At 57.8% G+C, this 20040-nt stretch overlaps 1 protein-coding gene and 2 non-coding genes across 3 annotated transcripts; all 3 read right to left on the minus strand.

Moving 5' to 3' along the window:
* Positions 1–7081: 7081 nt before the first annotated feature.
* On the minus strand, positions 7082–7153 carry TRNAP-AGG (transfer RNA proline (anticodon AGG)). Its single transcript has one exon. It is a non-coding gene; the product is annotated as a tRNA-Pro (tRNA).
* A 595-nt stretch (positions 7154–7748) lies between these two features.
* On the minus strand, positions 7749–7820 carry TRNAA-UGC (transfer RNA alanine (anticodon UGC)). Its single transcript has one exon. It is a non-coding gene; the product is annotated as a tRNA-Ala (tRNA).
* A 4615-nt stretch (positions 7821–12435) lies between these two features.
* LOC104372958 (formimidoyltransferase-cyclodeaminase) lies at positions 12436–18277 on the minus strand. The gene is made up of 14 exons (XM_086615861.1): positions 18224–18277; positions 17235–17418; positions 16727–16855; positions 16445–16533; positions 16013–16192; positions 15787–15924; positions 15337–15468; positions 14618–14679; positions 13985–14114; positions 13686–13847; positions 13427–13470; positions 13208–13346; positions 12712–12807; positions 12436–12522 (listed from the first exon to the last, which is right to left on the minus strand). Exons 1-14 carry the CDS (start codon positions 18275–18277, stop codon positions 12436–12438), a joined length of 1626 nt encoding a protein of 541 aa, XP_086471987.1.
* Between the last annotated feature and the right edge of the window lie 1763 nt (positions 18278–20040).

Here is a 20040-nt window from a genome sequence, read left to right on the forward strand (position 1 = left end):
GGCACCACGACAAGAAGAAGGATGGGGGTCCCTACTCGATGATGTGCTCCCGCGGCTGAAATGGAGACAGAGAGTCCAGGCCCAGCCGGCTGACCACCTGCAAAGAGCAGCACCGCCACATCAGGCCCATCGTGACACGTCCCATGGCATCCTCGTTCCCTGCTGTTCATTAACCATGGCTGAACCAGCCCTAGGACAGAGTACTGGGGCCACCACCCAGGGAGAGGACAGCCGGAGTCGCCAGCCTGTCCCATCCCAGACTTGGGGCACACCGCCTGCAAACAACTGGAAACTGCACTGAGAAATAATTAACTTGCTCTTATCTAGCTCGTTCCCCGTAGGCTGGAAAAGTCTCTCTCTCGTGCCGCTGAAAATTAGAGCCCGTCTCCCGGCTTCCAGCTTATGCCAGTCCTGGGGCGGTTCCCCATAACACCACGTGCTGCCCTTGAGCTCTGCAGAGCTCTCCTTCCCCTGCTGGCACCTGGCAGTTGCAGGGGCGAGCAGGCCAGCGCCCAGCATGCCGTGGGCACCAGGGTACCTGGTCAGAGTCGTGACCCTGCTTGTGGAGGTTGAGGGTGATGCGGTGAGCCAGCTCCTTGGTGCACAGCAGGTTGATGTTGTAAGTGATAATGTCCAGGCACCTGTCACCGTGGCCCGCGCACTGGGGGACAAAGGTTGGGGTCCAAAATCGGTAGCCCACTCTGGGTTTGTGGCTGCCCGCATTCTGTCCTGGTGGGAGGGGCTCTCTGCTCCCTGAGCATCTCAGTGTCATGAGGACAACAACGTAACTTGTTCCACTTGTTGTGCCCTCACAGTTTGCCAGGCACCATCCCTGGAGACAAGTGTCACACCTGGAGACTGCCATGGTCACAAATTATAGAATGGTTAGGGTCGGAAGGGACCTTAAAGATCATCTAGTTCCAACCCCCCTTCCATGGGCAGGGAACCCTCCACTATACCGGGTTGCTCAAAGCCTCATCCAACCTGGCCTTGAACACTTCCAGGGATGGGGCATCCACAACTTCTCCGGGCAACCTGTTCCAGTGCCTCACCACCCTCAATGTAAAAAAATTTCTTCCTTATATCTAATCGAAATCTCCCCTCTTTCAGTTTAAATCCATTGCCCCTTGTCCTGTCACTACACGCCCTTGTAAAAAGTCCCTCTCCAGCTTTCCTGTAGGCTCCCTTTAGGTATTGGAAAGCTGCGATAAGATCACCCCGGAGCCTTCTCTTCTCCAGGCTGAACAGCCCCAACTCTCTCAGCCTGTCTTCATAGCAGAGGTGCTCCAGCCCTCGGATCATCTTCGTGGCCCTCCTCTGGACTCACTCCAGTAGCTCCATGTTCTTCTTATGTTGGGGACTCCAGAGCTGAACACAGTATTCTAGGTGGTGTCTCACAAGAGCTGGCTCATGTTGAGCTTCTCATCCACCAGCACTCCCAAGTCCTTTTCCTTAGGACTGCTCTCAATCCCTTCTCCGTCCAGCCTTTTACTTGTGCATGGGATTGCCCTGACCCACGTGCAGGACCTTGCACTTGGCCTTGTTGAACTTCACGAGGTTCTCACAGGCCCACCTCTCCAGCCTGTCAAGGTCCCTCTGCACGGCATCCCTTCCCTCCAGCATGTCCACAACACCACACAACTTGGTGTCATCTGCAAACTTGCTGAGGGTGCGCTCGATCCCACTGTTCATGTCTCCAACAAAGATGTTAAATAGCACTGGCCCCAGTACTGACCCCTGAGGAACACCACTCGTCACTGGCCTCCACTTGGACATTGAACCATTGACCACAACTCTTTGAGTGCGACCATCCAGGCAATTCCTTATCCACCAAGTGGTCCATCCATCAAAACCATGTCTTTCCAGTTTAGAGACAAGGATGTCGTGTGGGACAGTATCAAATGCTTTGGATAAGTCCAGGTAGATGATGTCAGTTGCTCTTCCCCTATCCATCAACGCTGTAACCTCATCATAGAAGGCCACCAAATTAGTCAGGCAGGATTTGCCCTTAGTGAAGCCATGGTGGCTGTCACCAATCACCTCCACATTTTCCATGTGCCTTAGCATAGTCATCAGGAGGATCTGCTCCATGATCTTGCCAGGCACAGAGGTGAGACTGACTGGCCCGTAGTTCCCTGGGTCTTCATTTTTCCCCTTTTTAAAGATGGGGGCTATGTTTCCCGTTTTCCAGTCAGTGGGAACTTCACTGGACTGCCACAACTTCTGAAATATGATGGATAGTAGAGAAACATTGTTACTTGAAAGGATAAAAAGAAATATTAACAGTTACTTGAGGGGATAAAAAGAAACAAGGCCAGATCTTAAAAACAACACCACTCCCCCCCTTTCCTTTTCTTCCTGGATCTACCTCCTCCCCCCAGCAGTGCAGGGGGACAGGGAATGGGGAGTGCAGGTCAGTTCATCCCATGTTGTTACTGCCGCTCCTTTTCTTAAAGGAGGAGGAGTCCTTACACCCTTTTTTCCCTTGCTCCAGTGAATCCTCTACTCACGAGGCAATCCACAGACTTCTCCAGCGTGAGTCCTACCCGCAGGATGCAATCCTTCCCCATCGGATTGCTCCAGTGCGGGCTTTTACTACAGTCACAGATTCTTAGGGAGTTGTGGCCACTCGCTCCGGTGTGGGTCGTCACATGGACTCTAAATGCGTCTCTACCTTGTCGTGTGTCCCATTCTCCACGACCTCCCTCAGGCTCAGGCATCTCTTCTCCGATGTAGGCTTCTCCACGGGCTGCGAGTGGGTCTCTGCCCCACCAAGTCTGTCCTGGCTGCAGGGGGGCCACTGCCGTCTCACCACTGGCTGCAGGAGAAACTCAGCTCCGGCACTCCTCCTCCCGCTCCATCTTCACTGACCCGGTGTCAGCGTGGCCGTTTCTCTCAGATCTCAGTCCTCTCTGGGTAAACTCGGCCCAGCCGCACCCCAGGAGTGGGGCACTCCCCGAGTTCCCTCAGGGGCTCTGCCACCGCCATCCTCAGCAAATGGCGCCGGCCCAGCGCGGGCAGCCCCTGGCCGGGAGCCGGGGCGCGGGGGCAGCACCCCCCTCCCTTCTCTCCTCGCTCCCGGGCAAAAGCACCTTTTCCAGTTCCTTTGTCCCAACTTAAATAGGGCAATTCACAGAGGCATCGATTGGCCCAGCCCTGGCCCGAGGGGATGGGGGTCTGATCTGGTGGCCACAGCCAAGTCTGACCTGGTTCCAGAACCAGGGAAGTCACAGGGAGCAAATTCCCTCTCCTGCCACCAGAACCCCTTCACACAAACCCAGCACAAGGCCAAAGTCTGCTCTCCTGAAATCCAGGGTAGTCAGCTTGCTGAGTGCCTTTCTTGCCTTCCTAAGAATCTTGAACTCCACCATTTCATGGTAACTGCAGCCAAGGCTGCTCTTGATTGTCACATTATCCTCTAGGCCCTCTTTGTTGATGAGAACAAGGTCCAGCATAGTACATCTCCTCATTGATTCCTCTGTCACTTGGAGAAGGAAGTTATCATCCGTGCATTCCAGGAACCTCCTGGATTGCTTCTGCCCTGCTGTGTTGTCTCTCCAACAGATATCGGGATGGTTGAAGTCCCCCATGAAGACCAGGGCTCGTGAACGTGAGGCAGCTCCTATCTCTCTATAGAGGGTCTCATCCAGTCGGTCTTCCTGGTCAGGTGGCCTGTAGCAGACCCCCACTACTATGTCAACTGTCCCTGCCCTCCCTTTAATCCTGACCCATAAACTCTCAGTTGGCTCCTCATCTGTCCCCAGGTGCAGCTCCACGCACTCCAGCTGGTCTTTGACCTAGAGGGCAACCCCTCCTCCTCTTCTCCCCTGCCTGTCCTTCCTAACGAGCCTGTACCCTTCTATTCTGACACTCCAGTCATAGGATTCATCCCACCACGTCTCCGTGATGCCAATAAGATCATATTCCAACAGGCACACACACACTTCTAACGCTTCTTGTTTATTCCCCATGCTGTGTGCGTTTGCACAGAGGCATTTAATTTGGGCCCTGGATGAATCCGACTTCCTGGCTGGAGCAGCTGGAATTCTTTTCTGCTGCTCTTCAGGTGCTTCTAGCATATTTTGATCAGGCTTGATACTAGCTCCCTCCCCCTTCGAATCTAGTTTAAAGCCCTATCAATGAGCCCCGCTGCTGTTCTGCAACGACCCTTGTTCCCCTTTGAGAAAGGCAATTCCCATCCGGTGCCAGTAAGCATGGTGCTGTGTGGCCCATCCTATTATCAAAAAAGCTAAAACTGTGGCGATGACACGAGCCACGGTGCCACGTATTAATAGACTGGACACATCTGCTTCTCTCAGCGCCACTGCTTGGAAATGGAAGGATAGAAGAAAAGCTAACCTGTGCCCCAGACCCCCTTACCAGCCGTCCCAGGGCCCTGAAGTCTCTCTTGATAGCCCTTGGACTTCGTGTTGCAGCTTCATTGCCATCCACATGGAAGAGCGATAACGGGGAGTAGTACTAGGGCCGTACCAGGCGAGGGAGTTTCCTGGCGATGTCCCTAACCCAGGCGCCAGGGAGGCAGCAAACTTCCCTAAGAGAAGGATCAGCCTGGCGTATTGGTCCTTCTGCTCCCCTCAGATGGGAGTTGCCTATAACTACTACCCGTCTTTTGTTCTTCGTGGAGGTGGTCATGATACGGGGGTAGTCCATTCTGACCCTGGTGACACCTCCAGTGCAGATGGACTGTCAGCCACATCATCCGTCGATGGGCCTTCCACCTCCAGAGCTTCATACCTGTTGTGTAGAGGCACCTGGGGAGCTGAGGTGGGCAAGGAAGGGGGTCACCTGTCACTCCGAACACGAAATTGCTGCCATTCATGACTTTCCTTTAAGCTGCTGCCTTCTGGCTGATGGGGTAAGGATACAGAATCCCCTTCATCTTGGGGTTCTTTTTGTTGCTCTTCCTGTTGCTGCCGCAGGTTGAGCAGAGCATGACACCACCAGTCTCTCTCTTTCTCAGAGTCTCTGATGCTCCACAACCTTTCTACTTCCTCTCGTAGCTCTTTGCCCACGATGAGCAGACCATCCATCCTGTCACCCCTCAGACAGCTGTTCCCACGACCGTCGTCCTGTACCAGGGAAGGCTCCGGCCCCCACCGCAGACCGAGGCCAAGGCACTGCATCTGTCTGAGGGGCTCTGTCTGCACTGCCACGTCCCTGCTGCCGGGGGGCAGAGGGCCGAGCCCCCAACAGGTGGTCACCACAGCTGAGCTCCTCTGGGAGGTGATGGCCACCAACTAACCTCACCTCTCAAGCAGGCAGCCCGAATGTGCCCTTCCCACATGCCCTTCCTCACAAACTCACATGCTGTGCTCCCCTGGCTGATTTTTGTAGGGGTGGGTGTGGCCACAACTGCTCTGGCAATGCCCGGGCCATGTCAGCATTTGCCTTCTCTGCTTCATGGCACTTTGGGAGGCTGGGGGGACGGGTGTTTCTCTCTCATGATCCCACCCTCGTCTTGGTACTGGGAGCAGCCATGTTACCAGCCTGATCTTCTGTTCCATCCTCCAGGATGATCCTTTTTGATGTAAAACTCAGCTGTGTCCAGCAAGGCCTTCTTGGGGATAAGCCCCACCAGCTGGGACCCCACCACGGGGAGGTTCAGTGCCTGCAAAGGACATCACAAGTGTGACTGCCCCCAGAGCCACCTGTCCTGCCGCCACTACCACCTCAGCATGGTGGTCCTCATTTCTTCCCAGGATCTGAGGAGCTTGTGGAAAAGCCTTCAGTGGAGGAGCTGGGGGCCAGCGGCAAGTTGCTGAGCTTTTGGGATTTTGGTACCGTTCAGTGCTCTGCCCAGCTTGGCTGAGCTGAGCGCGAGATACAGCAGAGCCTGACCTGGGGATGGGGAGAAAAACTTGGAGGGAGACTTCCTCCGCAAAGCCCCCACTGAAACACGCATGGCCTGCTGCCCCGTGCCACCCACCCCCGCGTCTCGGCAGACCTCCTCGTAGACGGCGTGGAGCGGTGTGGTCTCAAAGTCCAGCAGGTTCGTAGAAACCTGAGCTATATTCTCTTCCTCTAAATACCAGCTGATGCCCTGCACCCTCTTCAAGCGCCCGGGCTGCCGAGACCCATCATAGTCAAGGCACAGCCTGGCAGGAGCGGGGGCGAGCAGGTCAGTGCCCAGCATGCCACAGGCATGAGGCTACCTGGTCGGCGCCACGACCCTGCTCGCGGAGGTTGAGGGTGATGCGGTGAGCCAGCTCCTTGGTGCACAGCAGGTTGACGTTGTACACGATGAGGAAGGTCTGGGCACCTGTCACCTATGTGTAGTTCCTGCACAGCTGGAAGCATGTGGATGGAGTGGGACGGGATGGGCAGAGGTTCTTGGCCCCCACTCAACAGGCACCTCCAGCTCCACTGCTAAGCGCTGCCCAAAGATGTGGGTGCAGGTGACGCACTCCTCCATGTTGATGTTCATCATAGGCACGAAGGGGCAGACGTCCAGGGCCCCCATGCGAGGATGTTCGCCTGGGAGCAGGGCAGATATAAAGATGGCAGCTGAGAAGAGCAAGCAAGTCACAAGGTGTCTCCACACTCTGAAGTGTTGGGCAGGGGAGGAAAAGGGCCACAAAATCTTCCTGCAAAACCTCGAACCCCATAGTCAGCAGCTCCAGGGTATCTGAGGAAGGAAGCAGCAATAGGGGTTTTCTGGCAGTAAAAAGAAAGCCAAGTCAGAGGCTGTTTCACAGGGACATAGCTCAGCGGGAGAGCACTTGATTTGCTTGTAAGAACCCATGGTTCAACCCCCAGCATCTCCAGCTTTTGCATCCCCAGACTCCCCTCTCTGCTGGCAGCCAGGCTGCCAGAGCCCCTGAAAACTCCTAGAAAAGCTTTGGGGATGCCTGCAGGCATGGCTGGCCTGGCGCTACTTCCCAGCACCTGCATCCAGCGGGGAATGCCTGCGACCCTTTCCCTCCCCTACCCAAGTGCTGCAGGATGTCACAAGGAGGCACCTTGTGTCCCTTCTCCACAGGGCTCCGGGTGTCTCTTGAGGTGAATATTGGTGGACGGGGGAGGAGCTGGATGGGAAGAGAGTGGTGGGTGCCCAAAAGGAGGGCTCGTCCGGGAGTTGAACCCGGGACCTCTCGCACCCTAAGCGAGAATCATACCCCTAGACCAACGAGCCGGGGTGCACACCTGCTCAGGCACCCCCAGCATGTGCCGCGCACTGGGCTGCTGCAGGGGCACTGCTGCCCAGGGACCCTGGTGCCCCAGGAGACACTTTCTGGGGACACATCCTGCCGCCAGCCCTTGGGGAGCGGAGCAGGGCTGAGGGTGTGTGCAGGGATGCACTGGACACCCCAGAGACTTTCCCACTTCCCAGGAAAACAGGGCACCGAGGAAGGACTGGGAAGTGCTCATGGAAGGCGTGTCCCTGGGGTGCCCATGGCTGGGGCTGTGATGGCTGAGGGGTGAAGGTGTTGGACTCCAAATCCAATTGGGTTCCAAAGCTGCCCATAGCGAGAGCTTCTACCCACTGCCCACGCTGGGGGTCCTGGGGAGCAGCTGTCCCCACCATTGCAGATGCTGGTGCTGCTGTTGCTGTGCCTTCAGCTGCAGGAAACGGGCATTTCCTCACAGCCTGTGAGTGCCAGCAACCAGACCCAGGCCAGCCGTGCCTGCAGGAAACTCCAGGGCCTTTTTGGGATGTGTGGGGGATCTGGGGTGCTCTGACAGCCTCACAGCTGGCAGGAGGGAAGCTGCGGGGAGGCAAAAGTACATGGAGATGCTGGGGGTTGAACCCAGGGCCTCTTACATGCAAAGCAAGCGCTCTCCCGCTGAGCTACATCCCCCTGGACATGGATGGATACTGGTGGGGGCCTGACCAAATCCCCTCACCCCACACTGCCCACACCTCACCCCTCTCTACCTCAAGGGCCTTCATCCCACAAACGCAACCTCAGGGCACACGCTGCTGACAGTACTCGCTCTGCTCTGCACTGCCCACCGCTGCCTTCAGATGCCCTTTCCCAATCCTTCCTCCCAAAGCCTCCACTTGCCTCCCTGCCTCTACCCCCAGTACCACCTCCCTAACAGCTCCTGGGGGTCCCTCCTGACCACACCAACGTGCCCAGCCAGGACGGGTCACTAACTCCGCTCTGCTGCCTACTGCTGCCCACGCACTGCCCTCACCCTGCCCCACTTATGCCATGATGCTACGTGCTGACAAGGGAGGGGGCTGCGCAAAAGGAGGGCACTTCTGGCACCTCAACCCAACACCTCTTGCACCCTCACCTTCAGGTGAGGCCGCACCTGGAATATTGTGTCCAGTTTTGGGCCCCTCGCTTTAAGAGAGATATTGAGCTCCTGGAGCAGGTCCAAAGAAGGGCGACTAAACTGGTCAAGGGGCTGGAAAATAAAACTTATGAGGAGCGGCTAAGGGAGCTGGGGCTGTTTAGCCTGGAGAAGAGGAGGCTGAGGGGAGACCTGATTACAGCCTACAAATACTTGAGAACAGCACGCAGGAAAATGCCACTTCCCCACCTTTCCTGGGACTGCAAAGCTGGGCAAAATTTGGAGGTGCCTGTGCCCCTCCTATCATAGGAGTCATCACTGCCCCAACCTGGGGTATTACGGGGCTGCCTGGGCACCCCTGACTCCCCCGTCCTGGCCACCCAAATCTGTCCCAGTTGTCCCAGGTGCCCTGTTTTCCTGGGAAGCAGGTGGTGGAGGTGGGATGGGTAGGAGAGGCTGGGCAGGATATGGGTTGTGTAGAGAGGGGACCCCAGGCACAGGGCACAGAGGACCCACGAGTGCGGGTGCAGGGAAGGGCACGGGCATGGCTACAAGGCAGGGCAGGCACGGCAGTGGGGATCTGTGGCCATGAATGCTGCAGTGTCACTGCCCTGTTCTCCCTCTTTCAGAAAGGAGAGCTGTCGGGAAGCTTCGAGGGCTGCAGGGCAAAACACGACTGCATCCAGAGAGGAGCCCCAGGAGTGAAACCCCCTGCCCCAGCACACACACATGCTGAGCCAGCACTGCAACACGGATAGACAAGGCTGCACGGGCAGTAAATCTGGGTGAGACGGGCTGTGCCACCCGTTTTGGAGATTCCCTTGGCCTTGGCGAGCTGCTCATGTTTGTGCCATTGCGTCCTGGAGCCAGTCACCCCAGCTGGCAGCAAAGCCTTCTTGATAACAGGGCTGGGAAGGCTCCTCTTGTGCCACCACAATGGGCAACACAAAAATACAAGAGCAGCAAAATCAGCCCTGTGTTAAAATCGTTGTGGTGAAAGCTCTGCCGGGCTTCTCACCTTTCCCAGCAAGCCTGCCGCAGTCCCATGGCCCGGGCTCAGGGCCTTCCGAGACAGCTCGCTACTTTCTCCTCTTGATTATTACCCGGGCATGGAGGATGGCAACTCCTACAGCTCTGCAAGGGGAAAGTTACACGTTCCCCAGCAGCCCTTCTGCTACAGCTGGGAGAGCTCACACGAGATGTAAGACCTTCTAAGGGTGGTGGGATGTGCGTTAGCAGCCCCCATCATTGTGCAGGAAAAAACACACGGACACCAGCAGACTGCAAACCAGCATGTGATGCTCCCCGCGCCGCTACCTACAGCCTCGGAGATGACTTTGAGCAGGCTCTCCCGAAAGACAGAGGTCGGAGCTGCTGCTCATCGTGTCACAGCACCTCCAGGTCAAAGAATTTACAAGCTAAACCCAAGAAAATCACTCAGAAGACAAAACGCCGCGCTCGGAGAAAGGGGAAAGGAGCAGAGCAACAAGCAGGTGGTTCCCATGGGCTTTTGGTCTTCGTATTTTTTTGCTTCCCCACTATGCAGGTGGGAGATGTCCTCTTCAGTCAGTCAAACTGCTGCTGGAGCTGCTGGAGTGCTGGAGGAGGTAAAAACGACATTAGGATAGCACAGAAACAGCCCTCTTTCACAGTCCATCGAGAGGTGACAGCCATCCCGTGGTGGGTGCCCATTCCCAGTGCCCAGCTGGGTCCCGACTGAGCCCACAGCAGCGGTGGCCGCAGACTCCCCTTTCCCCAGGGGTCTTTGCACACCAGTAAAAGGTGCACTCTCAGGTCCGTACGCTGGCTGGATTGCCCACCGGCAATTAGCTGATATCCAGGCCCCGGCGGCCACGCAGGGAGTGAGCCCGTGTGGGAGTCAGCACAGCACCACGGCCTCAGACAGCAAACCCCAGCCGGGACACCTTGGCTTGGAGATAAAAGAGCTGCTAATGACACCACCGCCATGCTTCTTGCGATGCTGTTACAAACCACCTTGCAGAGCTTGGAGCCATTGTTTTTCTGCTTGGAGAATAGAGTTACGGGCATGTTGTGGGGGTTTTATTAATATTTTGCAAGGCTGTTGAGGCCAATAAAGCAAACTCCAGAAGGACCCTGCTCGCTGCCGCACTGGCAGGATGCTGTGTCATGCGTGGGTAGTCCTGTTGGACCACAGCAGAGATTTGAAGGGGTCCACTGCTGCCTCACCCTTACCTTGTGTCTGTGGTGCTTGCAGTGCTTCTTCTTGTGCTTCCTACTTTGGGTGTACTGGTGGTGGCGGATGCGAGTGCCCATGGGGGTGATGCCCCGGTGGGTGGGGACCAGGCGGAGTGGGGCCATGGGGATGACTACCTGGAGGACCTCCTGGAGTGCCCGGACCATGGGGTCCCGGAGGACCAGGCGGAGAAACGTGTGGTGGTGGCCCTCCTCTGGGTGCGCCTGGAAAGAAGAGGGAGCTGTTAGCAAGCAGAGCTGGCCTCCCAGGAGAGGCAATGCAGGGAGCTGGTGTACCTGAGCACCCAAAGGATCTCTCCCAGTCTACCACCTCCTCACAAAAGATGCCCCACTCCCCTTTTGCTGCTCTTGTATTTTTGTGTTCCCTCTGGGTGCACCTGACAACTGCACTGACCCCCTCTCTGATCCCTCATGGCCATGTGCTACCCACAACCATGCCCAGCCCCATGGCCCCTCACCTGGATTGTGGTTCGGCATCCTTCGTGGCACACAAGCTGCAAGGGAAGAACAGGCACCGTCAGTGATCCCTCATGGCACCTCCTATCACAGGGACTCATCGCCCTGCCAGCAGCCAGGAGCCAGCTCTTCTGCCCCAGGCAGAGAGATGGTGCCCCCTTCCCCAGGAATGCTGTCCCCCCACAGACCCCAACAGCCTCCCTGTCTCCTTGCGTGACAGAGTCAACCCCAAGACTGACATTCCCACTGTCCCCATGTTCCATGACTGCCCCACCAGCCCCTGCTGCCTCAGGGACCTGCTTTCACTCACCGAACCTGCAGAAAAACTCCTGACCAATGAGATGCTGGCAGCACCCTATAAAAGCACCACTGCCAGCAGCAGCCCAGATTGTCGTCCTCAGCACAGGGCTCCTGGGGCGGTGGGCACCTGCTAAATAGTGGGGCCCTGCCCAGGTGAGGAAGGGTGTGGTGGCCAGAGGTAACTCTGCCAAGCGGTGGAACCGGCCACACCACTCCCTCCACCATGGCTGTCACCATGGGCACGCGGGAAAAGTCAACACACTGCTCCCATCCGGGACAAAAGTCCAATAGGACTCATAAAAACAGAGGATGGAGAGGGGTGGTTTCACCTCCCAGCATCAGGTGACAGGGTGAGTCACACGTCCCCCTGCAAATGCTGTCTCAGTGCCCTCAGCATGAGGGGAGATGGCACAGGGAGGGTCACCCTCCCGCTGGCACTTCTGCAGGACGGTGGGGCTTGGGGTCCAACTAAGGACCCCGTGTGTTACTGCTGAAGGTGAAGCCATGGTGTGCAGCTGGAGGAGGCAATACCTGCTGCCAGGCCCGGTCAACGGAGACAGGAGGCAGGGCTGGGAGACTGGATGCTCAGCTCTTTCTCTCAGGTGTCTGTGAGGAGGGGACAGAGCTGCTCCCACCTTGTCTCCATCTCCCTGCTAACTCCCTGGATGCTGCCCCGTGTTTGGCAGCACTCCCTTCCCAGGCCAGTCAGCCATGCAACAGGCAGGTCTCATCACACACTGTCACAAAGACACATCACAGAGAGACACTGCGCCAGGTCCTGCCCCAGCCCTGTGGGCAAGGAGGTGACTCGGGGTGTTTTCTGGGCACAAAAACACACAGGGGTGTGTGGGGTCAGGAGGTGTCCATGCACCAGGATCTCGACCCTGGCAGTGCCACGGGGTCCCTGCCATGCTCTCGGATGGGAGCCTTGTGGCTCCAGGCACTGCCAACACAGCTGGGTCCTTCTGCCCCAGAACTGGGGGGCTGAAGACTGGGGGTCCAAGCCCCATACAGCAAAAATCACCCTTGGCTAGAGAAAGGCCAGCAGGGGACATGATGGTGGGATCTGTCTGAGCCGAGCAGCTCTCCCGAGGCAGATGATGAAGGAGCCCAGGAAGGGATGATAAGATTTTCCAGCTGTATTTTCTGCTGCAGAGCTCCCCAAATGACCCCAAGCCCCTCTCAGGTCGCCCGCTTCTCCAGCAGTGCCAGCACGAGTGTGGAGTTTTGCTTTGCCTCCTCCACCAGCCCGGAGACCTTCTGCAACATCTACATGGGAAGGGAGAAAGTGCATCATTTGCCACTTGGCAGGACAGAAGAGACGTCCACCCAAAGCATCCCAGAGCTGGCAAAGGCAGCAGGTGCCCAGGTATGGGGGATCCCAGGGGCTTCATCTCCATCTCTGTTCCACCTCATTCCCACCACCAGGGCCTTGGCACATGTGTGGCCCCGTCTTACCACAACCTTGAACTTCTCATCCGTTATGTCTTTGAGGTTGATCACAACATTGAAGTAGGCTCCAAACACAGCCGCTTCCAGCATTTTGGCTCCCACCTGGGAAAAGAGGCTTGCAAGAAGCTCTCGTGCTGAGCCACAGCATCACTGCCCAGTCCTGCAGCAGGGCAGACCCTTACACTGCAGGACTCCCACCCTCCGCAACCCAGCGGCCCACAATGCTTTCCAAGGGGGTCATTTCCAACACGGAGGAGGCTGTGGCGGTGGAAAACACGTCACGACCTTGTGAGAAAATTCAGACAAGGGCTGCTGGAGATCAGCTCTCCTGCAAGGGCTGCAAGCTGCCAAAAAGTTAGCAGGTGGAAACCACTGGCCATATTGGGGAGTGCAACTGTAGAGATGCATTCCAGAGGTCAGGACGCGATGGGACACCTTTCACGGAGAAGCAGTGAGTCCAGCAGCTTCCAAAGCCTCAGCCGGGCTGAGCCCGGGACCATACCTGGATGTCAGATTTGCAGGCCAGGTTGCAATGGCCCGACAGCTCCTTCAGAGCGGGCCAGAGCCCGCTCACCTTCTCTGCCAGGGCACAGGGCACGCTCACAGCTGTCTTCAGCCCCTGCTGCATGGCGGCTGCACGTCTGGGAGGGAGGACAGCCCTGGGGTGAGCGCTGAGTGGCCATGCTCCTTTGGTCTGCAAGTCCCCACCAGCCTGACTCACCGCTCCCGCTCTTCAGGGGTGCTTTTTGGCAGCTTCATAGCTTCCTGCAGGGAAAGGAAACCAGATTTGCTGCCATTTGGTCCAAGACCCCACGTGCCTTGCATCGGGGTTCCGGGCATGCACCTTCCCCTGCCCTGGCCTGGGCCAAGTTCGCAGCCCCCCAGTCCTAAGGACACCAAGGCACTGTGATGCCAGCCCCCTTCCAATCAGGAAAGCCCCTCACTTCCCCATGGGACACCGGCCGCCTGTTGGACCTAACCATGTAGCTGCTGAAGGCGCGGGAGTCGGCATCCACCATTGCCACCAGCTCATCCATGGCCTGGTGGAAGGGGGGTATCAGCTTCCTCATGATGGGGTCCAGCTCCTCAAACTGCCGCTTCCCGTAGCTCATCAGCCCCACCATGCAGCCCAGCGCCGCTCCCTGCAAGGACGTGGGGGTAAATCCTCCAGCAGGGCACAGCACCTGCTGCAACCACTGTGCCAGCTCCCCTCATGGGCTCGGCACAGCCAGAGGACCCCCAGGAAGGGAGGAACCCCATCCCCGCACCAGGAACATACCAGGGCGGCCACAGCTGCAGACACAGAGCCTCCTCCCGGCGCTGCCGACCTCCCACCAACTGCTCGCACGAAGGCACCCAACGGCTTGGCCACCAGCCCCCTGTCCACCTCTCCTGCCCGCACCAGGTACCTGCAGCACAGTGGACTCCTGGCTCAGAGCCCCCCAGATGCAGAGACACCCACCACCAGCCCCCGGCCCCTTCTCACTTGTCACTGCTCTCTCCAACAGATTTTTCATCCACCCCTGGGCTCATGCATTCTACACTGGGTGCTGCAGCACCTCCAGGAGCCTCTCCTTGGAGGGCAGCGCATGAGCCAGAGGCAGGGAAGTTTGTGCTGGGGATGGGGTGGAAGATTTAACATGTGCATGCTCAGGTTTGGCCACAAAACCTCCTCCCGCTGCCTGCTCGGGTGGGCTGGAGTCCCCTCACCCCACGTTCACAACTGTCAGCGTTTGGGAGCAGGGACCGCCCTGCGCCTGCACAGCACCCAGCAGAGATGTCCCAGGGCTGTGAGGAGGAGCGGGGTGCAGGTGTCACTCCCAAACCAAGCTGAGTGCAAGATGCAGGCAGTGGGATCCCCCATCCAGGGGGGGATGGGCACCACGACAAGAAGAAGGATGGGGGTCCCTACTCGATGATGCGCTCCCGCGGCTGAAATGGAGACAGAGAGTCCAGGCCCAGCCGGCTGACCACCTGCAAAGAGCAGAACCACCACGTCAGGCCTGTCATGACACGTCCCATGGCATCCTTGTTCCCTGCTGTTCATTAACCGTGGCTGATCCAGCCCTAGGACAGAGTACTGGGGCCACCACCCAGGGAGAGGACAGCCAGTGTCGTCAGCCTGTCCCATCCCAGACTTGGGGCACACCGCCTGCAAACAACTGGAAACTGCACTGAGAAATAATTAACTTGCTCTTATCTAGTTCGTTCCCCATACGCTGGAAAAGTCCCTCCCTCCAGCAGCTCAAAAGTAGAGCCTGTCTCCGGGCTTCCAGCTTATGCCAGTCCTGGGGCAGTTCCCCATAACACCACGTGCTGCCCTTGAGCTCTACAGAGCTCTCCTTCCCCTGCTGCCCTCAGTGCAGGCAGGAGAGGCAGCTGCCCACACTCTGTCCCCACAGGTCAGGCTCTCTGCTCCCTGAGCATCTCAGCATCCTGAGGATAACAGACAACTTGTCCCACTCGCTGTGCCCTCGCAGCTTGCCAGGCACCATCCCTGGAGACAACTGTCATGCCTGGGGCTGCCGTGGTCCCAAATCTCTGCCTCATGGCACTTTGGGAGGCTGGGGGGACGGGTGTTTCTCTCTCATGATCCCACCCTTGTCTTGGTACTGGGAGCAGCCATGTTACCAGCCTGATCTTCTGTTCCTCCTCCAGGATGAAGAGCTTTTCCTTTTTGATGTAAAACTCAGCTGTGTCCAGCAAGGCCTTCTTGGGGACAAGCCCCACCAGCTGGGATCCCACCACGGGGAGGTTCAGTGCCTGCAAAGGACATCACAAGCGTGACTGTCCCCAGAGCCACCTGTCCTGCCGCCACTACCACCTCAGCATGGTGGTCCTCATTTCTTCCCAGGATCTGAGGAGCTTGTGGAAAAGCCTTCAGTGGAGGAGCTGGGGGCCAGCGGCAAGTTGCTGAGCTTTTGGGATTTTGGTACCGTTCAGCGCTCTGCCCAGCTTGGCTGAGCTGAGCGCGAGATACAGCAGAGCCTGACCTGGGGATGGGGAGAAAAACTTGGAGGGAGACTTCCTCCGCAAAGCCCCCACTGAAACATGCATGGCCTGCTGCCCCGTGCCACTCACCTCCGCGTCTCGGCAGACCTCCTCGTAGACGGCGTGGAGCGGCGTGGTCTCAAAGTCCAGCAGGTTCGTAGAAACCTGAGCTATATTCTCTTCCTCTAAATACCAGCCGATGCCCTGCACCCTCTTCAAGCGCCCGGGCTGCCGAGACCCATCATAGTCAAGGCACAGCCTGGCAGGAGCGGGGGCGAGCAGGTCAGTGCCCGGCATGCCACAGGCATGGGGCTACCTGGTCAGTGCCGCGACCCTGCTCGCGGAGGTTGAGGGCAATGCGGTGAGCCAGCTCCTTGGTGCACAGCAGGTTGACATTGTATGCGATGAGGAAGGTCCGGGCACCTGTCACCGTGGCCCCCCATCGGGGGACAAAGGTTGGGGGCCCAAAATCAGGAGCCCACTCTGGTTTTGCAAGCTGCGGAGGAGGGAAGAGAGTGTGTGGGCTGGCACCACTGGGCAGCACAAGCCACCCTCCTGGGGACAGCATCCCCCTCCCCAGCCAGCATCTACCACCACCACCTCCCTGTTCAGCAACACCCAAAGCGTTTCATCAGCTCCTCTCTGTGCAAAGGGACTATGCCAGCCCCTTGCACCCTCCCCAAAGCTGGCAAGGTGTGGCTCAGCTCTGCCCAGCCCGTGCCACCTAGCCGGGTGCTGCCAGGCTCACCTTCTCAGGGAGAGCCTCATACTCCCCAGTGCGGATGGCAGGCAGGGTTTTCCTGCTCTCCTCCCTCGCTGCCTCTGCGTACAGGTAAACTGCAAGACGAGCCAGGGGTGAGCACCGCTGGGCAGGGCCTGGGAGCACATCATCTAGCAGGGTCCGATTTTCCCCATTTGGAAGCAAACCCCATTTTGTCAAGCTTTTGCTAAAGGTGTGTAGTTTCTGCACAGCTGGAAGCATGTGGGTGGAGTGGGACGGGATGGGCAGAGGTTCCTGGCCCCCACTCACCAGGCACCCCCAGCTCCACTGCTAAGCGCTGCCCAAAGATGTGGGCACAGGTGACACACTCCTCCATGCTGACGTTCATCACGGGTACGAAGGGGCAGACGTCCAGGGCCCCCATGCGAGGGTGTTCGCCTGGAAGCGGGGCAGATATAAGGATGGCAGCTGAGAAGAGCCATTGGGGAAGGAGAGACAAGGGTCCTTGCCCAGTCTATTTTGCAGAATGAGCACTGCTGCCACAAGGGGAGATGCATTGTAGCAATAAAGTCTCCTCCAGCCCAGGAACAGGAGGAATTCAGCCTCCATGGATCAGGAGGATGAGCAAGAGCTTTGCATGGTCCCACCATCACCCACCCCGACAGTGCTGCTTGCTGGCCGTGCAGTAACATGCTGTGCTTGGCAACTAGCAGCTGATTTTAGCTCCAGTCATGCAAGGTGCACCTGGAGCCAACTTTCCAGCACAGCTGAGGGAAGCTCCCCACCAGGTCGGCTCCTGCGACATCCCCAAGCTCACCTGTGTGCCGGCTCATGTCAATGAGCTGTGCAGCCACTCGGGCTGCATTCAGCGCCCCTTCCACGACAGCCTCAGGGGACCCCACAAAGGTGTAGACGGTGCGGTTGGTAGAGGCACCAGCATCCACGTCTAACAGCACGCAGCCCGGTGTCCGGGAGATGGCCTGCCCCAGTGCATCGATCACCTACCGGACAGTGGAGTGGGACAAGGCAGCTGAGCTGGCCGGACCCTTGCCACAGCCCCAGCTTTGCTAGGTGGGGGACACCTTTTCTCAGCTCTCCCCCTTCCCACTGGTACTGGGGTTGGGGATGACCATACTATCAGTGGGGATGCAACTCTGCACTGCAGAGGATGCAGGATCCAAAGACACAAGCATCCTACTCCTACCCAGGGGATCTGGGACATGCTTCACTCCCAGCGAGCCCCAAACATGCCATGGTGGAGAAGAGATGCCCAGCTACTGCTGCACATCAGAGAGCACCATCATAAATTACTGTTCCTGAGGATACTGTCTCCTGACAGCTTCAAAACAGATTTAGCTCCGCAAAGTGTTTCCTGGGGGAAACAATGGGTTTACTGCAATTTTGAGTTTGCTGAACTCTCCTGCCCCTGGCAGAGCCAAAGTTCAACCTGGAGCCGATGCCCAGCACAGATCCAATTAACCTGGACAGAGAGTTTTGGCACGACTGCAAGTTGTATTTCTCTAAGGGTGCATGCGAGACTACACCAAGCCCTGGTGCTACAGTAACCTGCGGGCAGTGGGGAGGAGGGGTCTGAGCCCCCACTTCTCACCGAGGTGCCAAAAGGGAGCAGGGACTGCCTTTGGGGAATTTTGACATTAGCCAGGCAAGGAAGGGTTCACAGCACTTCAAAGGAGTCAGGGCAGAGTCTGGCAGCGGGTGCCGCCTGCATGGCCACTCTGCCAAGGCAGCCCAGCCGTCAGCACCCCGGCATCGCTCACCTCTCAGCCTCTCCGCGCGCTCCCTCACCTCTTTGTTATTCCCCTCAGAGAAGTTGGGGACGCACTCCACCAGCTTGGCCATGGTCCCAGGGTCTGCCTGCACCCCACGGCCCCACGCTCAGCTGCTCGCGTCCTGTGGGTTAGCCCGCCCTTTCCTGTCCCACTGTGGTTAGGACACAGCCTCTCAGCTCCTAACCCGTTGCCTCTTCCTCAAGCCGGGGTTTCTCATTAACTGCATCGATCTGCAGCCAGGAGACAGAAAGGGTCTTGGATAGACAATGTGCTACTAACCCTTCAGCATCTGGAGCAGCTCTGGGCACAAGGGTGATATGTGCTTTCCAGGGACAGATTTCAACACTGATTAATGACCAGCGCCAATTAATTGCTAGGAGAAGGTGATGCCACACCAAGAAAGACATTGGCTGCACCCAGCAGCATGCCGTGGCTACTACATAGGACAGTTTGCTCCAGTTGAAGGCACAGCAACAGCAGCACCAGCATCTGCAATGGTGGGGACAGCTGCTCTCCAGGAACCCCAGTGTGGGCAGTGGGTAAAAGCTCTCGCTGTGGGCAGCATTGGAACATGCACAGGGAAACCCAATTGGATTTGGAGTCCAACGCCTTCACCCCTTGGCCATCACAGCCCCAGCCACGGGCACCCCAGGGACACATCTGCCCCCTGCCCTGGGCACCTCCTGGTCCCCTCTCAGTGCCATCTTTTCCTGGGAAGTGGGAATGTCTCTGGGATGTGCAGTGCATCCCTGCACACACCCTCAGCCCTGCTCTGCTCCCCAGGGGTTGGCGGCAGGACATGTCCCCAGAAAGTGTCTCCTGGGGCACCAGGGTCCCTGGGCAGCAGTGCCCCCACAGCAGCCCAGTGCGCGGGACAGGCTGGGGGTGCCCGGGCAGCTGTGCACCCCGGCTCGTTGGTCTAGGGGTATGATTCTCACTTAGGGTGTGAGAGGTCCTGGGTTCAACTCCCGGACAAGCCCTCCTTTTGGGCACCCACCACTCTCTTCCCATCCAACTGCTCCCTCGTCCACCAAAATTCACCCAAAGAGACACTCCAAGCCCTGTGGAGAAGGGACACAAGGTGCCTTCTTGTGACATCCTGCAGCACCTGGGTAGGGGAGGGAAAGGGTCGCAGGCATTCCCTGCTGGATGCAGGTGCTGGGCAGCAGCACCAGGCCAGCCATGCCTGCAGGCAGTCCCAAAGCTTTTCTAGGAGTTTTCGGGGGCTCTGGCAGACCCATCCTCTGTGGGGATGCAAAAGCTGGAGATGCTGGGGGTTGAACCATGGCTTCTTACAAGCAAATCAAGTGCTCTCCCACTAAGCTACGTTCTTGCAGTTTACCTGTAAGCAGAGGCAGTAAGGGAGGAGAGCAGGAAAACCCTTCCCATCATCTGCATCGGGGAGTACAAAGCGCTTCCCGGGAAGGTGAGCCTGGCAGCACCCGGCCAGGTGGCATGGGCTGGGCAGAGCTGAGCCACACCTTGCCAGCTTTGGGGAGGGTGCAGGGGGCTGGCATAGTCCCTTCACACTGAGAGGAGCTGATGAAATGCTTTGGGTGCTGCTGAACAGGGAGATGGTGGTGGCAGATGCCAGCCAGGGAGGGAGATGCTGTCCCCGGGAGGGTGGCTTGTGATGCCCAGTGGTGCCAGCCCACACACTTTCCTCCCTCCTCCGCAGCTTGCAAAACCGGAGTGAGCTCCCGATTTTGGGTCCCCAACATTTTGGGACTTTTCCAGCCTATGGGGAACGAACTAGATAAGAGCAAGTTAATTATTTCTCAGTGCAGTTTCCAGTTGTTTGCAGGTGGTGTGCCCCAAGTCTGGGATGGGACA

This window comes from Tauraco erythrolophus, chromosome 8 (assembly GCF_009769465.1).
Source record: "Tauraco erythrolophus isolate bTauEry1 chromosome 8, bTauEry1.pri, whole genome shotgun sequence".
In the NCBI taxonomy this organism is placed as follows: domain Eukaryota; kingdom Metazoa; phylum Chordata; class Aves; order Musophagiformes; family Musophagidae; genus Tauraco; species Tauraco erythrolophus.